Source organism: Euleptes europaea, chromosome 2 (assembly GCF_029931775.1).
Source record: "Euleptes europaea isolate rEulEur1 chromosome 2, rEulEur1.hap1, whole genome shotgun sequence".
Taxonomy (NCBI): domain Eukaryota; kingdom Metazoa; phylum Chordata; class Lepidosauria; order Squamata; family Sphaerodactylidae; genus Euleptes; species Euleptes europaea.
Window position 1 is genome coordinate 91,069,843 of NC_079313.1, and position 17,466 is coordinate 91,087,308.

Below are 17,466 nucleotides of genomic sequence, written 5' to 3' on the forward strand. Positions count from 1 at the left end.
ACTCCATGCCCAGAAGATGGCCAAGATGCCCTCCCTCTCATGAACTGCCTAAGGTCATAGAATCAGCTTTGCTGACAGATGGCCATCTAGCCTCTGCTTAAAAACTTCCAGGGAAGGAATAATCTTGTCAGGATTGCAGAGCACTGTAGATTTTATGCTGCAAAGGGGGCTGGATTGAATAGTCTTCACCCTCCCCCCTTCACCTCTAAGGAGTCATCTAAATAATGACCTGAAGGCTCAAAGCATGAAGGAATTTATCATTACAGTTAGAGAACAATGTAATTTGTGGAGTCAAAGGATTCTTGCCCTGGGGAAAGAGGGCTGGATTCAGTTTGCTGGTGTTCTTCCAGTCCTGTAATTCTGTGCAACCTGAACGTTTTCTGTATTGGGTGTGCGATGTCTACTCTCCACCTTAGAAACAGCTGCTCTGCATTGGTGCCGAGTGAATAGCTGCTAGCTATAATATGGCTCATTAAAAACTGCTTTGTAGCAAAAAGAAGATTTTCAAAAGGGCAGCCCACGTTGCAACATTTGCCTGGCAGGGTGAGCAACTCTGGTCTATCTGGGTGGCAGAAATGCTGGCTCACACGCTGGAAAACACAGCTTGGAGCCTGCCCTTGTTGTATACAGAAATACAAGGGTTGTTTTTTCCCCCCTGTCGATCCCTTTAGTACAGAGCAACTGGCCACATCGCTCCTTTGGCAGGAGAGGAGGCATGCAAGTATTTGTACCCTGCTGGTACACTAAGGATTCTTTTCAGTACCGTACAGTGGAAGGTTCTGTCGTCTGTTTGTGCCAGTTAGTCACTTAAAGCCAAGTCTCCAGAGGGGCATGTTCTACGGCTTGTATTTACATAAGCCTGTCTGTTTGAACTAACTGCAAGCTCTGTTTCAAGCATCTATGGAGAAAGAGTATCAGATCAGGACCAAGCTTTTCATTTCCATCACACCACTACAGAGTTCCTGCCAGCTCAACCACAGCATCCTCTGCTAAACAAGCCTCCTCCTGCACAGCTCATTTATAGCTCCGTATGCAGTATGTCTTGGAATGGACAAAGGGGTGTGGGTCATTCCTTCACATGAACACATGAAGCTGCCTTATACTGAACCAGACCCTTAGTTCATCAACGTCAGTATTGTCTACTCAGACCAGCAGTGGCTCTCCAGGGTCATCCCTTCAGAAAGTGTGCCAACTCAATCTCCTTCCCCTATGTTTTTCTAGGTCACATGAAGACAAGAAAAGGTATGACCCATAGGGTACAGCCTAGACCCAAAATGAAGACAGACCAACAGTAAGGAGATGCCAATAAGGAGGAAGGGTAACAGCTCTGATCCATCCCTTGTGCCTTCTGTAGAGTGTCACTGTCCTCCCACACAACTGGACAAAAATAACAAAGTTAGGAATAGCTTGTTGCTGAAAAGGTGGCCTTTTCCTTTTGCAAACCTGCAAGCCCCTTTGGTAGGCTTTTGGGCAGAGGCACTTTGATGAAGGCATCAGGGAGAAACAGAGGACACAGTACCAGGCTCCCTTTCATTTGATACCCTGAGATCTGCCCAGCATTCTCTTTTCCTTCAGAGTTTTTAACCGTGTTTTATTGCAACACAGCTGGGAAGAGAGAAAGAAGGCAATATGTGCCTTGTTGACTGTTCTACATTATCCATTACAATGTGCACAATTTTTTTTCATAGTCTCTTTCTCCCCACCCTTCCTATACTGAATATTTGGCCATATCACTTTTGTCAAAGACAACTTTGGTCGCAAAGTAAATGGCCACCAGTCCAAAGCCAGCAGCAGATGCCATATAAGCAGTGACCGACTGCGTGAACTGAACAACCGAACCCAGAAGGAGGGATGGGATGACCTGAGAGAGGAGGAAAGCACTGTCCAAGATGGCCAGGTCGGAACAGATGCCTCGGCTTGCAGCTGCGGCATCCGATTCTCCCACCATCATCCTGAGCGAGACGTCGCAAGGTGAGCTGACGCAAAGGGCGGAGCCAGCCACAGGAGGGGAGAAGAGGCTCCCACCATGTCCATTCTGGTAAGTCAGTTTCTGGCCAGAAAGGTGATTTTTGAGGAAACTGGCCTTCTTGTCCAGTTGAGCTGTGTCTTCTTCTTTACTTTTGTACTTAGGCAAAAAAATCTGAAAGAAAAGAGATGGGTATGATGCTGCACCAGAACAGTGAAGCCATTTAAGACAGAAGCTGGACGATCAAGCTGCTTCACCCAACAAATATGGACTTGGCTTCAGTTCCAAGTAAATAAGGGCTGGGAAGTCAGAGTTAGCTTTAGCCCAAGACTGGGCTTCTCTTGAGGTGCCTGTATAGAGCAATGCTTTGTAGATAGCTGCACGTTTGCTGCAAACAGATAGGGCTTTCTCTTGTCACACAACGCATAGTTGAATTGTGGAACTCCCTGCTCCAGGATGTGGTGTTGGCTGCCAACTTGGAAGGCTTTAAGAGGGGAGTGGACATATTCATGGAGGAAAGGGGTATTCGTGGCTACTTGTTTAAATGGATACTAGTCATGATGCATACCTATTCTCTCCAGAATCAGAGGAGCATGCCTATTACATTAGGGACTGTGGAATATAGGCAGGATGCTGCTGCAGTCGTCTTGTTTGTGGGCTTCCCAGAGGCCCCTGGTTGGCCACTGTATGAACAGACTGCTGGGCTTGATGGGCTTTTCTTATGTTCTCTTTTGACACCACGTGTTTCTATTGCTCAAGAACAGCATTCTCACATGAAAGAACTAGTGTGTGTGTGTGTGTGAGGGGGGAGTGTATCTTAAAGGTTACTACTAAAGTGGCTATTGGAAGTTGGCTTAAAAGAAAGCCAGACTGCTGTAGCGGTCAGTTTGTCAAATTAGGATCTGAAAGACCCAGGTTTGAATCCCTGCTGTGCCAAGGAAGTTTGCTGGGTGACCTAGGACCAGTCAATCTCTCTCACAGGATTGCAGGGATAACATGGAGGAAGCGAGAAGGATGATATGAAATGTGTTGATTCCCTACTGAGGAAAAAAAGAGTATACATATTTAAATACATTAATTAAAACATTTAAAGCTCTGATCTCATGTCAGGCAGCATTTCAATGGGTCATTTGTACATCTACGCTATATTTTCTCTCTCTTATGGAGCCAACCTGGAGCTGGGAACCCTACCCACAAGTGCTGCTCTGAGACTGGGCCCTCAGTAGCTACAGAGCAGGACATTGGAGGCCAACAGCACCAACACTTCATGGACAGAGCTTGCAGGGCTTTTGCTCCAAATTGGCCCCACCTATAGAGGACACTGGATTGGCCCGTAAGAAGGAAAAGTGCAACAGTACTCACAGGGCAGTTCTTTCCCATTCTCCCCCTTCCCCCCAGTAAGTCTACAAACAACTTATGCTGGAGGTTGTGGGGCCCAGGTGAATAAAAGAAGTTGTATGGCCCAGGGGGCGGCATTAAGGAGGGGGAACCAGGTAGGTACCTCACTTGAACCAACAGCAGTCTTAACACCAGTGATAATAACAGTTCAAGGTACGGTCATTATCATCTTAGGGCCAAACAATATGTGATGGGGTAGGAAAGACGGCCCCCTTTCCACCTCCCTCTCATTTCCTCTCCTCCAGTAACTTCCAGTACTTCTCTCTTGCTCGGGTTGGAGACAAAAGTGCTGCGAGTGATGCTCCCCTTTGCCTGTACACATCTTTCTTTTTAAAAAAAAAAAAATGAAAACTAGACTCCTACCCCCAACTTTGATGTGAGTGGCACAGACCCATAAAACGTACAAACATGGTCTCCTCCACTGTATCTACTTTGGCCTTCATAGGTCTACAAGGCTCTGTCAAAACAGTATTTTGCATTGTTCCAGGGCAGTCCAGTTTATTATTTACTTTATTTATTGGGGGGGGTTATATCCCATTATAAGCTGAAAGCCTCACTTGGCAAAGGTGAAGACCAAGTGGATTCAGTATAGTCCATTTAGTGTCCAAACTTATAAACATTTCCTTGTTTATGTGATGGATTTTTGCCATCACATGAACTTTGGGCCCCTCTTGGATCTCACTGCCATCTTTAGCATGTATATATTTCAATATAGAGAAACAGAGATGGGTTTGTGTTCAAGTTCCATATTTGTGACGGACTTTGTGACCCATGTGACCTTGTGACATACAGAAAGCAAGCTACTTAAACCAGTTTTGAGAACAGATAAAAGAAGTGGGAAACACTTTGAAAGAAAACTGTGCAGGTTTGAATCTGGAAATGACTGTGGTCTATTGTATTTACAAGGAACAATAGGTTTCCCATGACCCTCACCCCCCCCCACACTCACACTGCTAGATGTATTTAAAATACAAGGGGAGGTTTTCCGGAAAGAAATTAATGGATCTAAGCCAATTCACAGGAATCCGCTCATGGAAAGGGTAAAACTGAAAGAATTTTGGCCCCATCAGTCATTTTGGGTACCTATAATTCATGCACTGTCACCCATGGAAGTACAGCCATTTCTTCCTGTTCCCTATTCAACCCCAGACAGTTGCAGAACTTATCCAAAGGGCGAAAGTCCCTCATGCTCAGATGCTCATATCACCGCACAATTCAAGGGCATGCGTGAAATGCAACCAACTTACGCAGCTTACGTGTGTGAAGCTTCAGACAGGGTTAGTCTTGCAGGCTCTCACAACACTGGATTGGCAGCTGTTATGGAGTAACTGCATGTTGATTCAGTTCAGAAGAGAGGAGAGGTGAACAAATCAGAATGCAAGAAGCAGACATAAAAAGTATTGACAAGAGGCAGAGAGAAAAAAGGTTTTAGAAACAGTCAAATGCCCAAGAGGGAGATGGGTACAAGGAGATGTACATTTAGAAGTGGTGCAACTAGAGGAAGAGAACAAGGGACAAGGCTATGGATGGTAAAAAGGTAAAGGTCCCCTGTGCAAGCACCGGGTCATTTCTGACCCATGGGGTGACCTCACATTCGACATTTACTAGGTAGACTTTGTTTACGGGGTGGTTTGCCAGTGCCTTCCCCAGCCATCTTCCCTTTACCCCCAGCAAGCTGGGTACTCATTTTACCGACCTCGGAAGGATGGAAGGCTGAGTCAACCTTGAGCCGGCTACCTGAAACTGACTCCCGTTGGGATCGAACTCAGGTCATGAGCAGAGTTTGGACTGCAGTACTGCAGCTTACCACTCTGCGCCACAGGGCTCATGCCATGAATGGCGGTGACAGATTAATCATCCTTGTTGAATTATGTCTTTCCCTACTCACTGGGAACACTTACACACGCTTTCAGCACGGCAGGTGAAAAGCCAGATGTGAGCTTGCTGTAAGGCACAGGGACCAGAATACATGTTATGCCAGAGCAGGGGTGGCTGAAGACATTTTGCCACTCCACGTGCCCCTGTGCCATCCTGGCTAGGTCCAAAGTAAACCCCAGAGGCATTGGCTTTGGAACTAGGCAGCAGGGACAGGGAGTGTGTGTGTGTGTGGGGGGGGTGCCCCCCCACTAATTTGGCCCCCCAAGCAGCTGCTTGAGCTTAAAACCAGTCCTATGGTGGAGTTGCATGACTGGAACAAAAGATGTGCGATTTGGCCCTAAGAAGCAAGCATGCGAAGGGGGTTGACTAGATTGGAGCTGTGGCACTAGAGAAGGGGAAGTTAGTTCTGCCTCTTGGTGCACTTCCTAAGTGTACTTCCTTCAGTTGCTTTATATCCCGGGCCAGGGGAAGAAGTTGGTATCTGTATTGTGCCTGTTTCCCCTCTCCCCCACCCCCGAGTGCAGCTTATAAAGAGTCCCAAGAAGGCTTCACACCTTCAGCCATTCCAGGTTGCTTTTTTAGAATTGTCTTAAGAATACAAGTCAGGGAAATGAAGCAGAAAGCAGCCCCCAACCCTGTCCCAGAAAAGCAAAATGATTAAACAAATGATAATTTGAGTTCTCTGGTTTACTATACTGTGAGCTTTCCTCTGCAATTTTATTTCTAGGTTGCCTATCTGCCCAAAGGCACTTAGGGCAACATAACATTAAGAGACCAATGTTACTTGGTATAGGCCAGGGTCTGTAAAAGCATATATTGCTCTTATTAGTTAAAATGGTCCATAATTTAAACTGTCTGAGCAGAAAGCAACTCTCTGGTCATTTATGCATTTATGCATGGGTACTTGAACTCAAGTTCGCCCCCTGTCTGACTCAGTTGTTCCTTGGAGTTCTGCAGGTGTTTTCCGTCCATTAGAAATGACCTCGCTGCCAGCCCTCGCAATGTCTGGGTCTTCCCTTTCCTCTATTAACCCGACTCTTCCATCTAACCTGAGCAAAGCCTGGGTGAAATCCCCATGCATAAGGCAAAACACAGGCCACAGGAAGATTGGCATCTCTCACAACCAATCACAAAGCAGCATGTAAAGAGGCGGGGATTCAAACGCTTCCTGCGGGCTCTTTCTGAGCAAAAGAAAGGCTTTTTAAAACCGAGGCTTGGATTTCTTCCCTCCCTTTCTTTCAGATTGCTCCGTTTTTGTTCTTTGTTCTTAAAATGCTTTTTTATGTGGCCACTGGGTTTTGGGATGGGGAATCTTTCACAGTGAGCACTGCGAAGTAAGCCAATTACAAAGCAGCATTTAAAGGGGCGGGACTTGATCTGAGAATGGAGACTGCTGGTGCAAAGATTCCCAACTGGAAAGTGTGGCCTAGCCAGCAAAGAACCTCAGGTAAAACTCCCAGGCATAAATGACCTCTGTTAAACAAACTGGGCTCTGAGTTTCCCACATCGCCTGTCCCCCCCCCCCTTAAGAAGCCTGCTATACTAACGCTAGATACACCCACATACGTATTTACCCTACCTGCTTTTCATGATGATAAAGCGATGCCAGTGTGTAAGGCAGGATCTGCAGCACTGAGAAGGGGAAGCCGGTTAGAGCAGCAGAAACAGTGACAATGACGACACTCTGTGAAAAGCACATGATGAAGGCAGTCAGTGGGAAAAAGGCCACACTGGCGAGGTAGACCATTCGTGTCCCAAACTGCTTCACCATCCGGTCCATGATTGTTGAGAAGAAGATGGAGATGACGCACTGGAGAAAGAGGCCCAAGCTACCCATCCGAATACCTGAGAAGAGATGCAGGTGCATTGGGTGAGAATGGGAGAAAACAGTAGGTAGACGACCCAGGATAAGCCTGGTCATCTTAGGTGTTTGGCCACAGGTTCAGTTTAAGATCTTTAAATCGTACCTGTCTCCATTAATAAAGCAGTCATCTAGGAAAAACCTCTTAATTGTCTCCATATTGCAACTACCTATTTTATAATTAATAGAGATATGCAGGCTAGGAGTGCAAATGTATATTAGGTGGGTAGCTCGAAGGCACCACAGATAAATAAGCAGCATGGAAGGCTTCTCTCTGCAGAACCACACATAGGCCATTTATGACAAAGTATCCCTTAATACTCAGTGTTAAACATGTACATAGGATATCAAAATGTGCACTCAAGAAGTTAACTGTGACCAAGAGCTCATAAGTCTTGGCCATGAATTCCATTGAAGCATTAAAACTGGAAATGGTGATTAGACTGCAGCCAACTGCTAGAGTTTCTCATCCATAACATTCTCCAAGACGTCCAGAGAGTCCGGACTTCCCTCCCACACATCTCCAAAGGGAATGATATACAAGCCGTGGCTCCGTATCACTGCAATAATTGAATGCCATTGTTGTTATTCAATGGATCCTCCAATGCAGGCAGGACTTGTAGGCACCACACGGCTGTAGATGTTTATTTTTAATTATATTCAATCTGGGTCACATCAACCTCAAGATGAATTATACTGGAACAAAAAAGCAGACAAAAGACCAAAGAGCTTTAGCTGGAGGCATTCCAGAAATCCTACCATGAAGGCACCTTTTTAAGCTAAGAAAGGAAAGATTAAATCTTGATTCCATCTTCAAAGCCCTTGCAAAAGAGGGGGATCTATACTTGTGGAATGGCACATGCCAACCACATTCATCAGGAGGATCTTGCAGTAACCAAGCCACCTGTGCAGTTCTTGAGACGGTTTCTGCTCATAAACCAGGTAACCATCATCCCTGATTTATTACTGAATCCAAGGCATTGAATGTTTAAGGAAATATGAACTGAAAGCTAAGAAAGAAAAAAAGCTTTTAGTTCCTCTACAACATTACATATGAAATTGCAGCCTGCACAACTTCCAAGTCGTGTGTGTTGGGTCAGGCAGCATTTTACATATACCATTGGCACAAAGCAGCAGGCAAGGTAACGTCTGAAGCTGTTCTCAAAAAGGACAACTTATTCAGCAGAAAGGGTCACCACAAGGCAACTATGTGCTAGAGAATTGGCATACTTCATTAAATACAATTATGAGACACCATGTTCAGCTGTCCCAGCCCCCAATCACAGAGACAGTCTTGGGGAGCAGGATGGAGAAAAATTTCTTTCTGGGATTCGAGAGACTCAGTAACAGACATGGTCAGCAGTAGCGGTCTTACTTTGTAGGTTGCAGATCATATATTTTTCTTGAATAAGAACGATAAACTACACTCCCTACCTGTCACAAGTGGAGAATCTCAGGGTGCTAATAAGAGAAAGTGGACTGCACATAGGCATCTAATAAGCTGCAAGTGGCCAGCATCCTATATGTTGTCACGTTTGCTTTTCTACACAAATGCCCTTGGTGTGCATAAGAATTACCCTGCTGGAGAAGGCCTTTTAGGGGCCAAATCCTTTGTTTGAATGCTTAGCAAATTTAAAGAAACATCCCTTACTAGCGCAGTGTGAAGCAACTAGGTACAAACCTATTCAGCAAGCACATTCCAGAATAAAAAGATTTTAAACTTCCATTCCCTAGGTCTAGTGCCAACACCAGCACAGGACCACACAGACACTAACTGGCCTCATCCCATCATCCGTTCCCCCCTTTCCTCCACTGCCTTCCCCTTTGCAAAGAATTCCAAGGTCAGCAAGAACGAAGACTTTGCAACAAAACATGAAAGATAACTTTCTCCAAGTCCACTTTGCTTGCATCATTTATCAGCGTTGCTAGCTGAAGCATTTGGGTGCAGATCTCAATTGCAGAGGCATAAGCAACAAGCTTCTCTTCCTCCCCTGCCCATCAGTTTACCTTCATCGTAGTTTCGCCTGGCTTCTGTGCCTGGCTCAGCTCTGGGAACTCCCTGGTACAGCCCTTCCCCAACAAAGTCCGTGTAGAACAGCATGAACGTCATGAGGGCCATCCAGCTGCACAGCTCAGCCACGAAAAGCTGCTGGATCACCTTGGGGATGTGGCAGCAGAGTCCATGCAGGTGCGGAGCCAAGGCGCAAAGATTCTTAAATGCCTGGACCAAATGCCGGACCCTCAGAAAGCTCTTTGGAACCCAGCAAGAGCAACAGCTAAGGGGAGGGGGCATGGAGGAGTCCTTCATAGCAGGGCTTGCCAGCACTTCGGCCTTGGTTACCACCTCCTCGGTCACAAAGGCAGTGGCCAAGACACAGCTGAGAAAGATGATGGTGAGGAGGCTGAAGAGGCATTCTTCTTGTCCCCCCAAGTAAGGAGCCAGGAAGCTACTGTCCCAATTGATCGCTGGAAGCAGGTATCCAATGCAGCCACCTAGGCTGATCATGAGAGAATACATGGAGAAGGCCTGCCGGCAGTTGTCTGGCTCCTGGAAGAGATCCGAGAGAAGAGCCTCCAGGGGGGTGAAGCAGACTTGGCCACAGAAGTCAAGCAGGCCAATGCCCATGATAAGAAAGGCTATCTTCAGGGAGCGGGTGTTCAAAGTAACCAGGCTAGCCAGGTGATGAGCATGAGGTATGATCAGAAGGCTCAGCAAAACTCCCAGACACAGGACCCAGATGAAAGGCCGGCGGCGGCCATAGCTACTGCGCCAGTGGTCGCTGGCAGAGCCAATGAGAGACACGAACAGTAGACCTAGAACAGGCCCAATCCCTGGAATTGAGAGGACAACAAAATATATTATTTGACAGGGAGGGATTTAACAAAGACAGTGGTTGTCACTTCAGAAACACAACCAAGTACACCCAAACTCAGTATCCAGTACCAGGCCATCAAATCACAGGCTTCAAAGATCGCGTCAAATGCTTCACTGAGGAAGAATTAACAATTTCTAAGCAATGCTTTATATGGTCGTTATGCCATTTTAAGTTTCATCTAATTGATTAGACTGTTTTATTGGCTAAATACAAGCAATTCTTATTTTATTATGAACTTCCTCAGGCACATATTTGTGGGGAAATGGCATTTTCACTCACTGTGCATACATCACAGTGATTCAATACTGCCTCTAAGAATGCCTTGAGCTTCTAAATTATTATAGATAAAGCCCCACTTTGCATGAGACTATAGACATTTTGTTGAATTACACAGGTAAAGGTAAAGGTAGTCTCCTGTGCAAGCACTGGGTCATTACTGACCCATGGGGTGACGTCACATCCTGATGTTTCCTAGGCAGACTATGTTTACGGGGTGGTTTTCCATTGCCTTCCCCAGTCATCTACACTTTGCCCCCAGCAAGCTGGGTACTCATTTCAGAAGGATGGAAGGCTGACTCAACCTTGAGCCGGCTACCTGAAACCGACTTCCCTCAGTACTACAGCTTACCACTCTGCACCATGGGGCTCTGAATTTCACAGAGGTCCATGCAATTTAGGCAGTATAGGGACTCATCACACACACACACACCTATAATGTGGGACACATTAGTAATATTATGTATAAAGAGAATATTGTGTATTGCAAAACATATCAAAGCCATAGAGTTTATTCTGTCACACCTGACCTGGCATAGAGAATAGACACCACACACATAAATGCACACAAAACAAATCATGAAAGCCACCTACCCAGAACCATGGTCATGAACTTTTCCTCCACTCCAACTTCCAACAAGAGTGGTGGCACGTAGGTGACGCCTGCAGCTAGACAGACTTCCAAGCCAAAAGTCAGTGAGTTTACCAACAGTAGCTGGGCTTTGCGGTTCTGAAACAGCATGCTGACCCACGCTTTCTGAGCCATACCGCTCCTGCACCTCAGCATCAGAAAACTGCCAAGTCAATAACATTCTCCTCAAGATGATCCAAAGCGAGATATCATAGTCCTGTGTCTTCTTCTGAGGCTCAATGGTAAGTGCTTGGTAGCCATTTTCAAGCCAGCACTGAGCCACTGCTGTTATGCTGGTCAAACCAATACACAGTCTGGGCTCAGAATAGCCAGAGGAATATTCCAGACCCTTTCTTGTGCTTCACATTCTACATAAGAAAAACAGAAGTTAAACACAACAGATATCGACAGCAAATTTTCTCAAGTCTACACATTTACACTTTGAGAAAAGCAGTCAGCCAAATCCTCAATACAAATCTTTCCTACCATCCACTGTTCACTGGATCTGATTAAATAGTTCCTTTTGCCCAAGGCCTAGGTTCCACCTGTAGCATCTCTTGCTGCCCACATCAACACAGGAGTTTAAATGGCTTTGAAACAGGTTCAGCTGCCATAGTTTCTCCCAAAAATCTCTGCAGCTGTAGATCACAAGAATGTTCTGTTAGAGATCTTTGGTTTGGCAGCTTCACAGAACTAAGTTTTCAGGAGACACTGATTAAGTAGAATCATAGAAGAATCATAGAGTTGGAAGGGACCACCAGGGTCATCAAGTCCAACCCCCTCCACAATGCAGGAAATTCACAACTATCTCCCTTCAACACCCCCAGGTGAAATATCCAACCCCCAACATGGTTGGATATTGCGCTGTAGACATTTGCAATTGGACTTCCCTATGTGGAGAACACAACCCAGCAGGTAAATGATTTCTATAGCACAATGGTAGTACAGTGTTCCAATGATGCATGGGTGCAGCTAGAAACTTGCTAGAAACCGGGTTAGATTAATTTGATGCCTAAATTCCTGTCACCAAATTAATCACTTACTTGCTCTCAAACATGTCCTTCATTACTAAAACACTGTCCTGTCATAAGTATTATAAAAGGAAATGAGCAAATAAGAAAAACATTTTTGAGCTCACACTTTGTGAGGAGAAAGGTGGCCTACTTTTTTTTTGTAATGGAATAAATTCAAAGGGGGAAGTTTTAAACATTTGCTAAACTTAGCCATGTGGGGCTTGGAACACTGGGGCTCAGATACGATCTAGCTTGAATTAGCCACAGGTTAAGAGACACAACAACAATATCCAGTAGGTGGCACAATTGTCTCCAAGACCATGGCCTCCCTGTCACTATGGTGCTGAAAGTCTATTCCATCATGATTCATTGCGTTAACAGCCACTTTATCCTTAAGCGACTGGGCTTTTCTTTGCTGCAGCTTTGAGGGCACAGCCTAAGGCCCCACAAACCATAGAATGCAAAACACTCACTCTTAATATGGAAGCTAACAGAGTATTGGTTTTCTGCTACCAGCAGATTCAGGCCTCTTTGTGAAAAGGCATCTTTCCAAGCCAAAATCCACTGCTTTACACTGTAAAAGCCACCTTCCCGTCAAACTGGGACATCGTTGTCCTACCAACTCTTTAACCATCATAGAAATATGGCAGCATTTACAGCTGTTGTTTGACTGCTTCAAAATCCTACTGCAGTTGGGATTAAAAGGCCTTTTAGCCACTTAGAAAGGGATGCTAGTTCATATGTACTAGAGAATATAGAAGTTTAGATACTTGGTTTGGATAGGCAAACAAATAAATGGCTGCATTCCAACTACAATCACATTTAATTCCGATATATTTGATGGCCACAGATATTCTCCTTAATGTGCCAAATAATGTATTCCATAAACAAAGAGCACCAAAGTTTAGGGTTTGTTCTTCAGTTTCCTTATTGGGCAGGCTGGGCTGCATAAAGGGGAATAGGTATCCTGAAACAAACACACCTTAAACACAGAAACTGCTAGCAAGGGCCCACCCTGTCGATGTTCCTATCCTCCTACCTAGTTAAGCGAACATATATTGATTTGCAAAATTTTGTGAACAATGTGCTCCCCTTTAAGAAACACAGCTGCACTCCAATATCCAATACCCCACATATGTCTGAATTGGCCTTACGCAGCACAACTTCTCAGTGAAATGTGGCCATGGATTTTCAAAATCCTCAAACCTGCTCTTGCCAAAATCACAGCACTATTTCTAAAAAGCAAAATTACAGCACCCAACATACACTGTTTTTCGTTTTCCAAACAACGAATTGGAATCATCCCGGGGGGAAAATACGTTGTGGTTCAAAAGTGTTCAATATTCACACCTGCGCAACATTCACTCAACAGAGTTGGCAATTCCCACTGACAAGGAGTTATCCCTGCAAATGGTTGGGACATATTTCCATATCAAGATTCTTTCCTACCTCAGCCATGAAGGTGATGACAGAATCATCGCCATAAAAACTCATGTTTTCCAAGAACCCAAGGCAAACTATTGATTGATGTTACGGCTGTCCAGATCATTCATGTGGCCCACACCTCTCTAACATCCTGAGAACATTCAGAGGAAAACCCAGAAGAGGCCATTTCTCACGAACTCTGACTCAACCCTCTGCGGCCTCTTGTGCCTTCTCTAGGTGAAACAACTTCTCCCCAGTGATGCAACTACGGCCGTTAAGGGAGGAGCCTCATCTTTGCCCAGAGTTGAGAAGTTCATGGGGCCTTCCTCATCCTTCTGCACATAACTGATACAGACAGACATTTTCATGCCTCATGTCTTCCCTCCCCCAACAACTAATTTGCCCATCACCCATCTTCATAGCTGCAGCCAGTCTACCAAGCAGCAAAATCATTTTGCTTCAGGCATATTTAGGAAAAGAGCAGACCATGGCCGAATGGGGAAAAGCCACAAAGACACACAGGTAGGAAGTTAATACACACCACTTGGGTGACAGGGCCCCCGTTGAAGATGTTTCACTTCTCACAAGCAGACTCCATAGACTCCCATCCAGTCAACTGCCTTCCGCAGGTATTCCAAACTTTACTGTAACTGACTAAATAAGGGAAGAAGGGGTAGGGCTGGCATGAGTGGGGATGGAGGCAGCACCACACAAAACAGACGGGGAGACATTTTCCAGCTGTACAGCCAGGTGTTTTTATAGCACGAGATGCACTTCTCACATCTGCTTCCTAAGAATTCTGTATAGCAGCTCATTTGACAAAGTTGGAAGCAGCTCTGCTTTGGTTAACTAAGAGCCTGTCATATGCAACATTTTTTCCTATGCTCAGGATACACAGGAGCAGCCACTCCCCACCTACTCAAAAATGTATAATAGCACTGTATCCAGGATGACTGGGTGGAACTCTGCTGCAAGAGTACTAGAATCATAGAGTTGGAAGGGACCACCAGGGTCATCTAGTCCAACCCCCTGCACAATGCAGGAAATTAACAACTACCTCCCCCCACATCCCCAGTGACCCCCAACTCTCCCCCCGCCATGCAGGATCCCACACCCGACAGATGGCCATCTAGCCTCTGCTTAAAAACCTCCAAAGATGGGGACCCCACCACCCTCCAAGGCAGCACATTCCACCATCGAACAGCCTTCACCGTCAGAAAGTTCTTCCTAATGTTTAGGTGGAATCGCTTTTCTATTAGTTTAAATCCATTACTCCGTGTCCTAGTCTCTGGAGCAACAGAGAACAAGCTAGTTCCCTCATCAACATGACATCCCTTCAAATATTTAAACATGGCTATCATGTCTCCCCTCAACCTTCTTTGCTCTGAACTAAACAAACCCAACTCCCTAAGTCTCTCCTTATAGGGCATGGATTCCAGACCTTTGACCATTCTGGTCGCCCTCCTCTGGACACACTCCAACTTGTCAATATCCTTCTTAAATTGTGGAGCCCAAAACTGGAGACAGTATTCCAAGTGAGGTCTGACCAATGCAGAGTACAGTGGTAGTATTACTTCCCTTGATCTAGACACAATACTCCTATTGATGCAGCCCAGAATTGAATTGGCCTTCTTAGCCGCCATATCACACTGTTGACTCATGTTCAATTTGTGGTCCACTAAGACTCCCAGATCTCTTTCACATGTAGTGTTGTCAAGCCAACTATCTCCCATCCTGTACCTGTGCCTTATGTTGTTTCTGCCTAGGTGAAGTACTTTACACTTCTCCCTACAGAAATCCATTTTATTGCTTATGGCCCAGCTCTCCAGTCTATCGAGGTCATTCTGAACTCTGACCCTACCCTCCGGAGTATTAACTACCCCTTCTAACTTGGTGTCATCTGCAAATTTGATTAGCATGCTCTCTATTCCATCATCCAAGTCATTTACAAAAATATTAAATAGTACTGGTCCCAGGACATATCCCAGTGGCACCCACTACTAGTTTCACAGAAATGCAAAAAAAGAAAAGAAAGAAAAGCCCTGGAGTGTTTCAGCTTCCAGTGGGGGTAGCCATGTTAATTTGCAGCAGCAAACACACATGAGTTTTGTGGCATCTTAAATATTAAGCACTGTACTGAAGTGTAAGCAGATATGCCAAACAACGCCTCAGCAGGACAAAATATACCCAGTAGAAGGGGGAGGGGAGTTACAAAAAGTGGGGTTCACTCAACATCATAAACCGATAAACTGTAGTTGGTGATTAACATGGCACTACCACAGTGTTCCACACAAATCAATAATACATGATTCAGCCAACCACCAAAAGCACGTAATAGTGTGGAAGGGGATTTGATATAAAACTAGTTCTATTCCTTTGTTTATCTGTTTCTGCAGAACACTGGGGAAATTGGATGACTTGGTTTGGACTTAAGAGTTGCCACTCCTCCACATGGAAGGGGGAGAGATGATCATCGGCACATATTAATTCAATTAGAATCTATGCAATCTTTTACAAAATTGCAGTTTGACAGCTGGAAGATTAGCTAACAAAGAATCAGCCAAGCGGCTGACAGCAGAACTAGACAGGCAGTTTTAAAACTCACCAACGTGAAACTCTCTTTGGGATATATACTTTCCCCGAAGCCATGAAACTCAAGTTAGAGCACTTCAGTCCTTCCAGAAGCACCATCCCAGATGAACTCACACACCTTTTAAATTTTGAAAGAAGCAGAGACTACTATGGAGAAAACTGACTTGGGTAGTATCACACCACTACTACTTTAGCAGATTCACACTACTTTGGAGAGAACCTGCCACAGTGTGTGCAGTAGTACTAAGTCACAAGGCTGGCTTAAACCTGGGGTCCCAATGGGCTTTCACCACAAATACAATTCATATGCTGTAGATGACATATGCTGTAGATGGACATACTAAAACTGGGATCTGTCTGCAAAACAGACCTCAGATCCACGCAAATCTTCTTCCCTACCGCAATTTACAAACCGTATCCCCAAGTGGATCCCTAGCCGCTCTATTTCCATCAACAATGAGTCACAGAACAACCACTGTTTTTAACTGAAATGACATTTCTCTCAAAATATCTGCAGTCCTCTTCAAGGAGGGACGTTTGTCATCAGCAGAATTCTTCTGAGATGGAAAGAAAGCAGCAGGCAGCTTAACAGCTTAACAGGGCAGCGAGATCAGCCTGCTCCAGCCTCATCAAAACTTTGGGGAAAGTTGTTACTCATCGCCAGTACCAGGAACCAACTCACCTTATTCCCTAAAGCAATTGGTCAAAAGTCAGCAGGTGAACTCCAGGCACACTGGATTCATCCCCCCAGACAAAGCTTCTTTAACAAAGTGAGCCTGACCCAGACACAACGGAGTGCGCCACTCAAGTTGTAAGAGGGAGTGTATTCGTTTGCAAGGAGGAGGCGGGCCCACGTTAACCTACACTCGGCACACCTATCCTCTTGGGTTTGAGAGCCCTCCCTACTGCTTTTTCTTTTTTAATGATGCCAATAGCAAAAAATAGTCACTCTGTAAAACTCTTGCATTTTTATGGAGAGAGAGCTAAATAAAACATCAGAGTTCTCTTTACAGTTTGCCACATGCTCCTTTGTGCTGAAATATCCCTGCTCCACAAAATAGAATGGAGCCTCTTTCAGCCTGTGGTGGCAGCACTGCAAACAGAAATACAACAGGTAAAGCCCTTCAAGAAAAAAAAAAGTTCCCTATGCTGAATTCTGGTGGTCACACAGTTGTTAAGGACACAGGAGCCCTTTCCGAGAACAATGACACACAACTGACAATGCTATCATGAAAACATTTATATTAAAGTGGTATCTAGACGACATGCCACAATAGGGAATTTTATTTCAGGAGCAAATATGAATATAGGGTTCTTTCGGATATGCCCTTCCTGCGCCAGTTTCGGATAATCTGGGTGTAAGCACAAGAGGACAAGACAAGTCCAAATGTTATGTACATGCAGACTGGTCCTCACAAACATAATGATAGAGGTATGCACATGGAAACTCCACACATTGACCAATTCACAGGAGGCAGGAACTGCATGCATTGGGTGCATCACAAGAACATAGGGTTGCCAACTTTGGGTTGGGAAATGCCTGGAGATTT

General features: G+C 45.1%; 1 protein-coding gene across 1 annotated transcript; it reads right to left on the minus strand.

Annotated features, from left to right (window-relative positions):
- Positions 1 to 1,564: 1,564 nt before the first annotated feature.
- Positions 1,565 to 16,630, minus strand: SLC45A3 (solute carrier family 45 member 3). The gene is made up of 5 exons (XM_056867726.1): positions 16,599 to 16,630; positions 10,850 to 11,254; positions 9,111 to 9,935; positions 6,822 to 7,087; positions 1,565 to 2,140 (listed from the first exon to the last, which is right to left on the minus strand). The coding sequence occupies exons 2-5, from the start codon at positions 11,040 to 11,042 to the stop codon at positions 1,709 to 1,711; spliced, it is 1,716 nt and encodes a 571-aa protein (XP_056723704.1). The 5' UTR covers positions 11,043 to 11,254; positions 16,599 to 16,630; the 3' UTR covers positions 1,565 to 1,708.
- Between the last annotated feature and the right edge of the window lie 836 nt (positions 16,631 to 17,466).

Bases quoted from the DNA above. Each gene is read 5' to 3' on its own strand.
- SLC45A3 (XM_056867726.1), bottom strand. From the start codon at position 11,042: ATGCTGAGGTGCAGGAGCGGTATGGCTCAGAAAGCGTGGGTCAGCATG. The intron at 7,088-9,110 runs GTAAACTGATGG...ATCTCTTCTCAG, and splicing joins CAGGCGAAACTACGATGAAG to GTATTCGGATGGGTAGCTTG. The intron at 2,141-6,821 runs GTAGGGTAAATA...CTTTTCTTTCAG, and splicing joins TTTATCATCATGAAAAGCAG to ATTTTTTTGCCTAAGTACAA.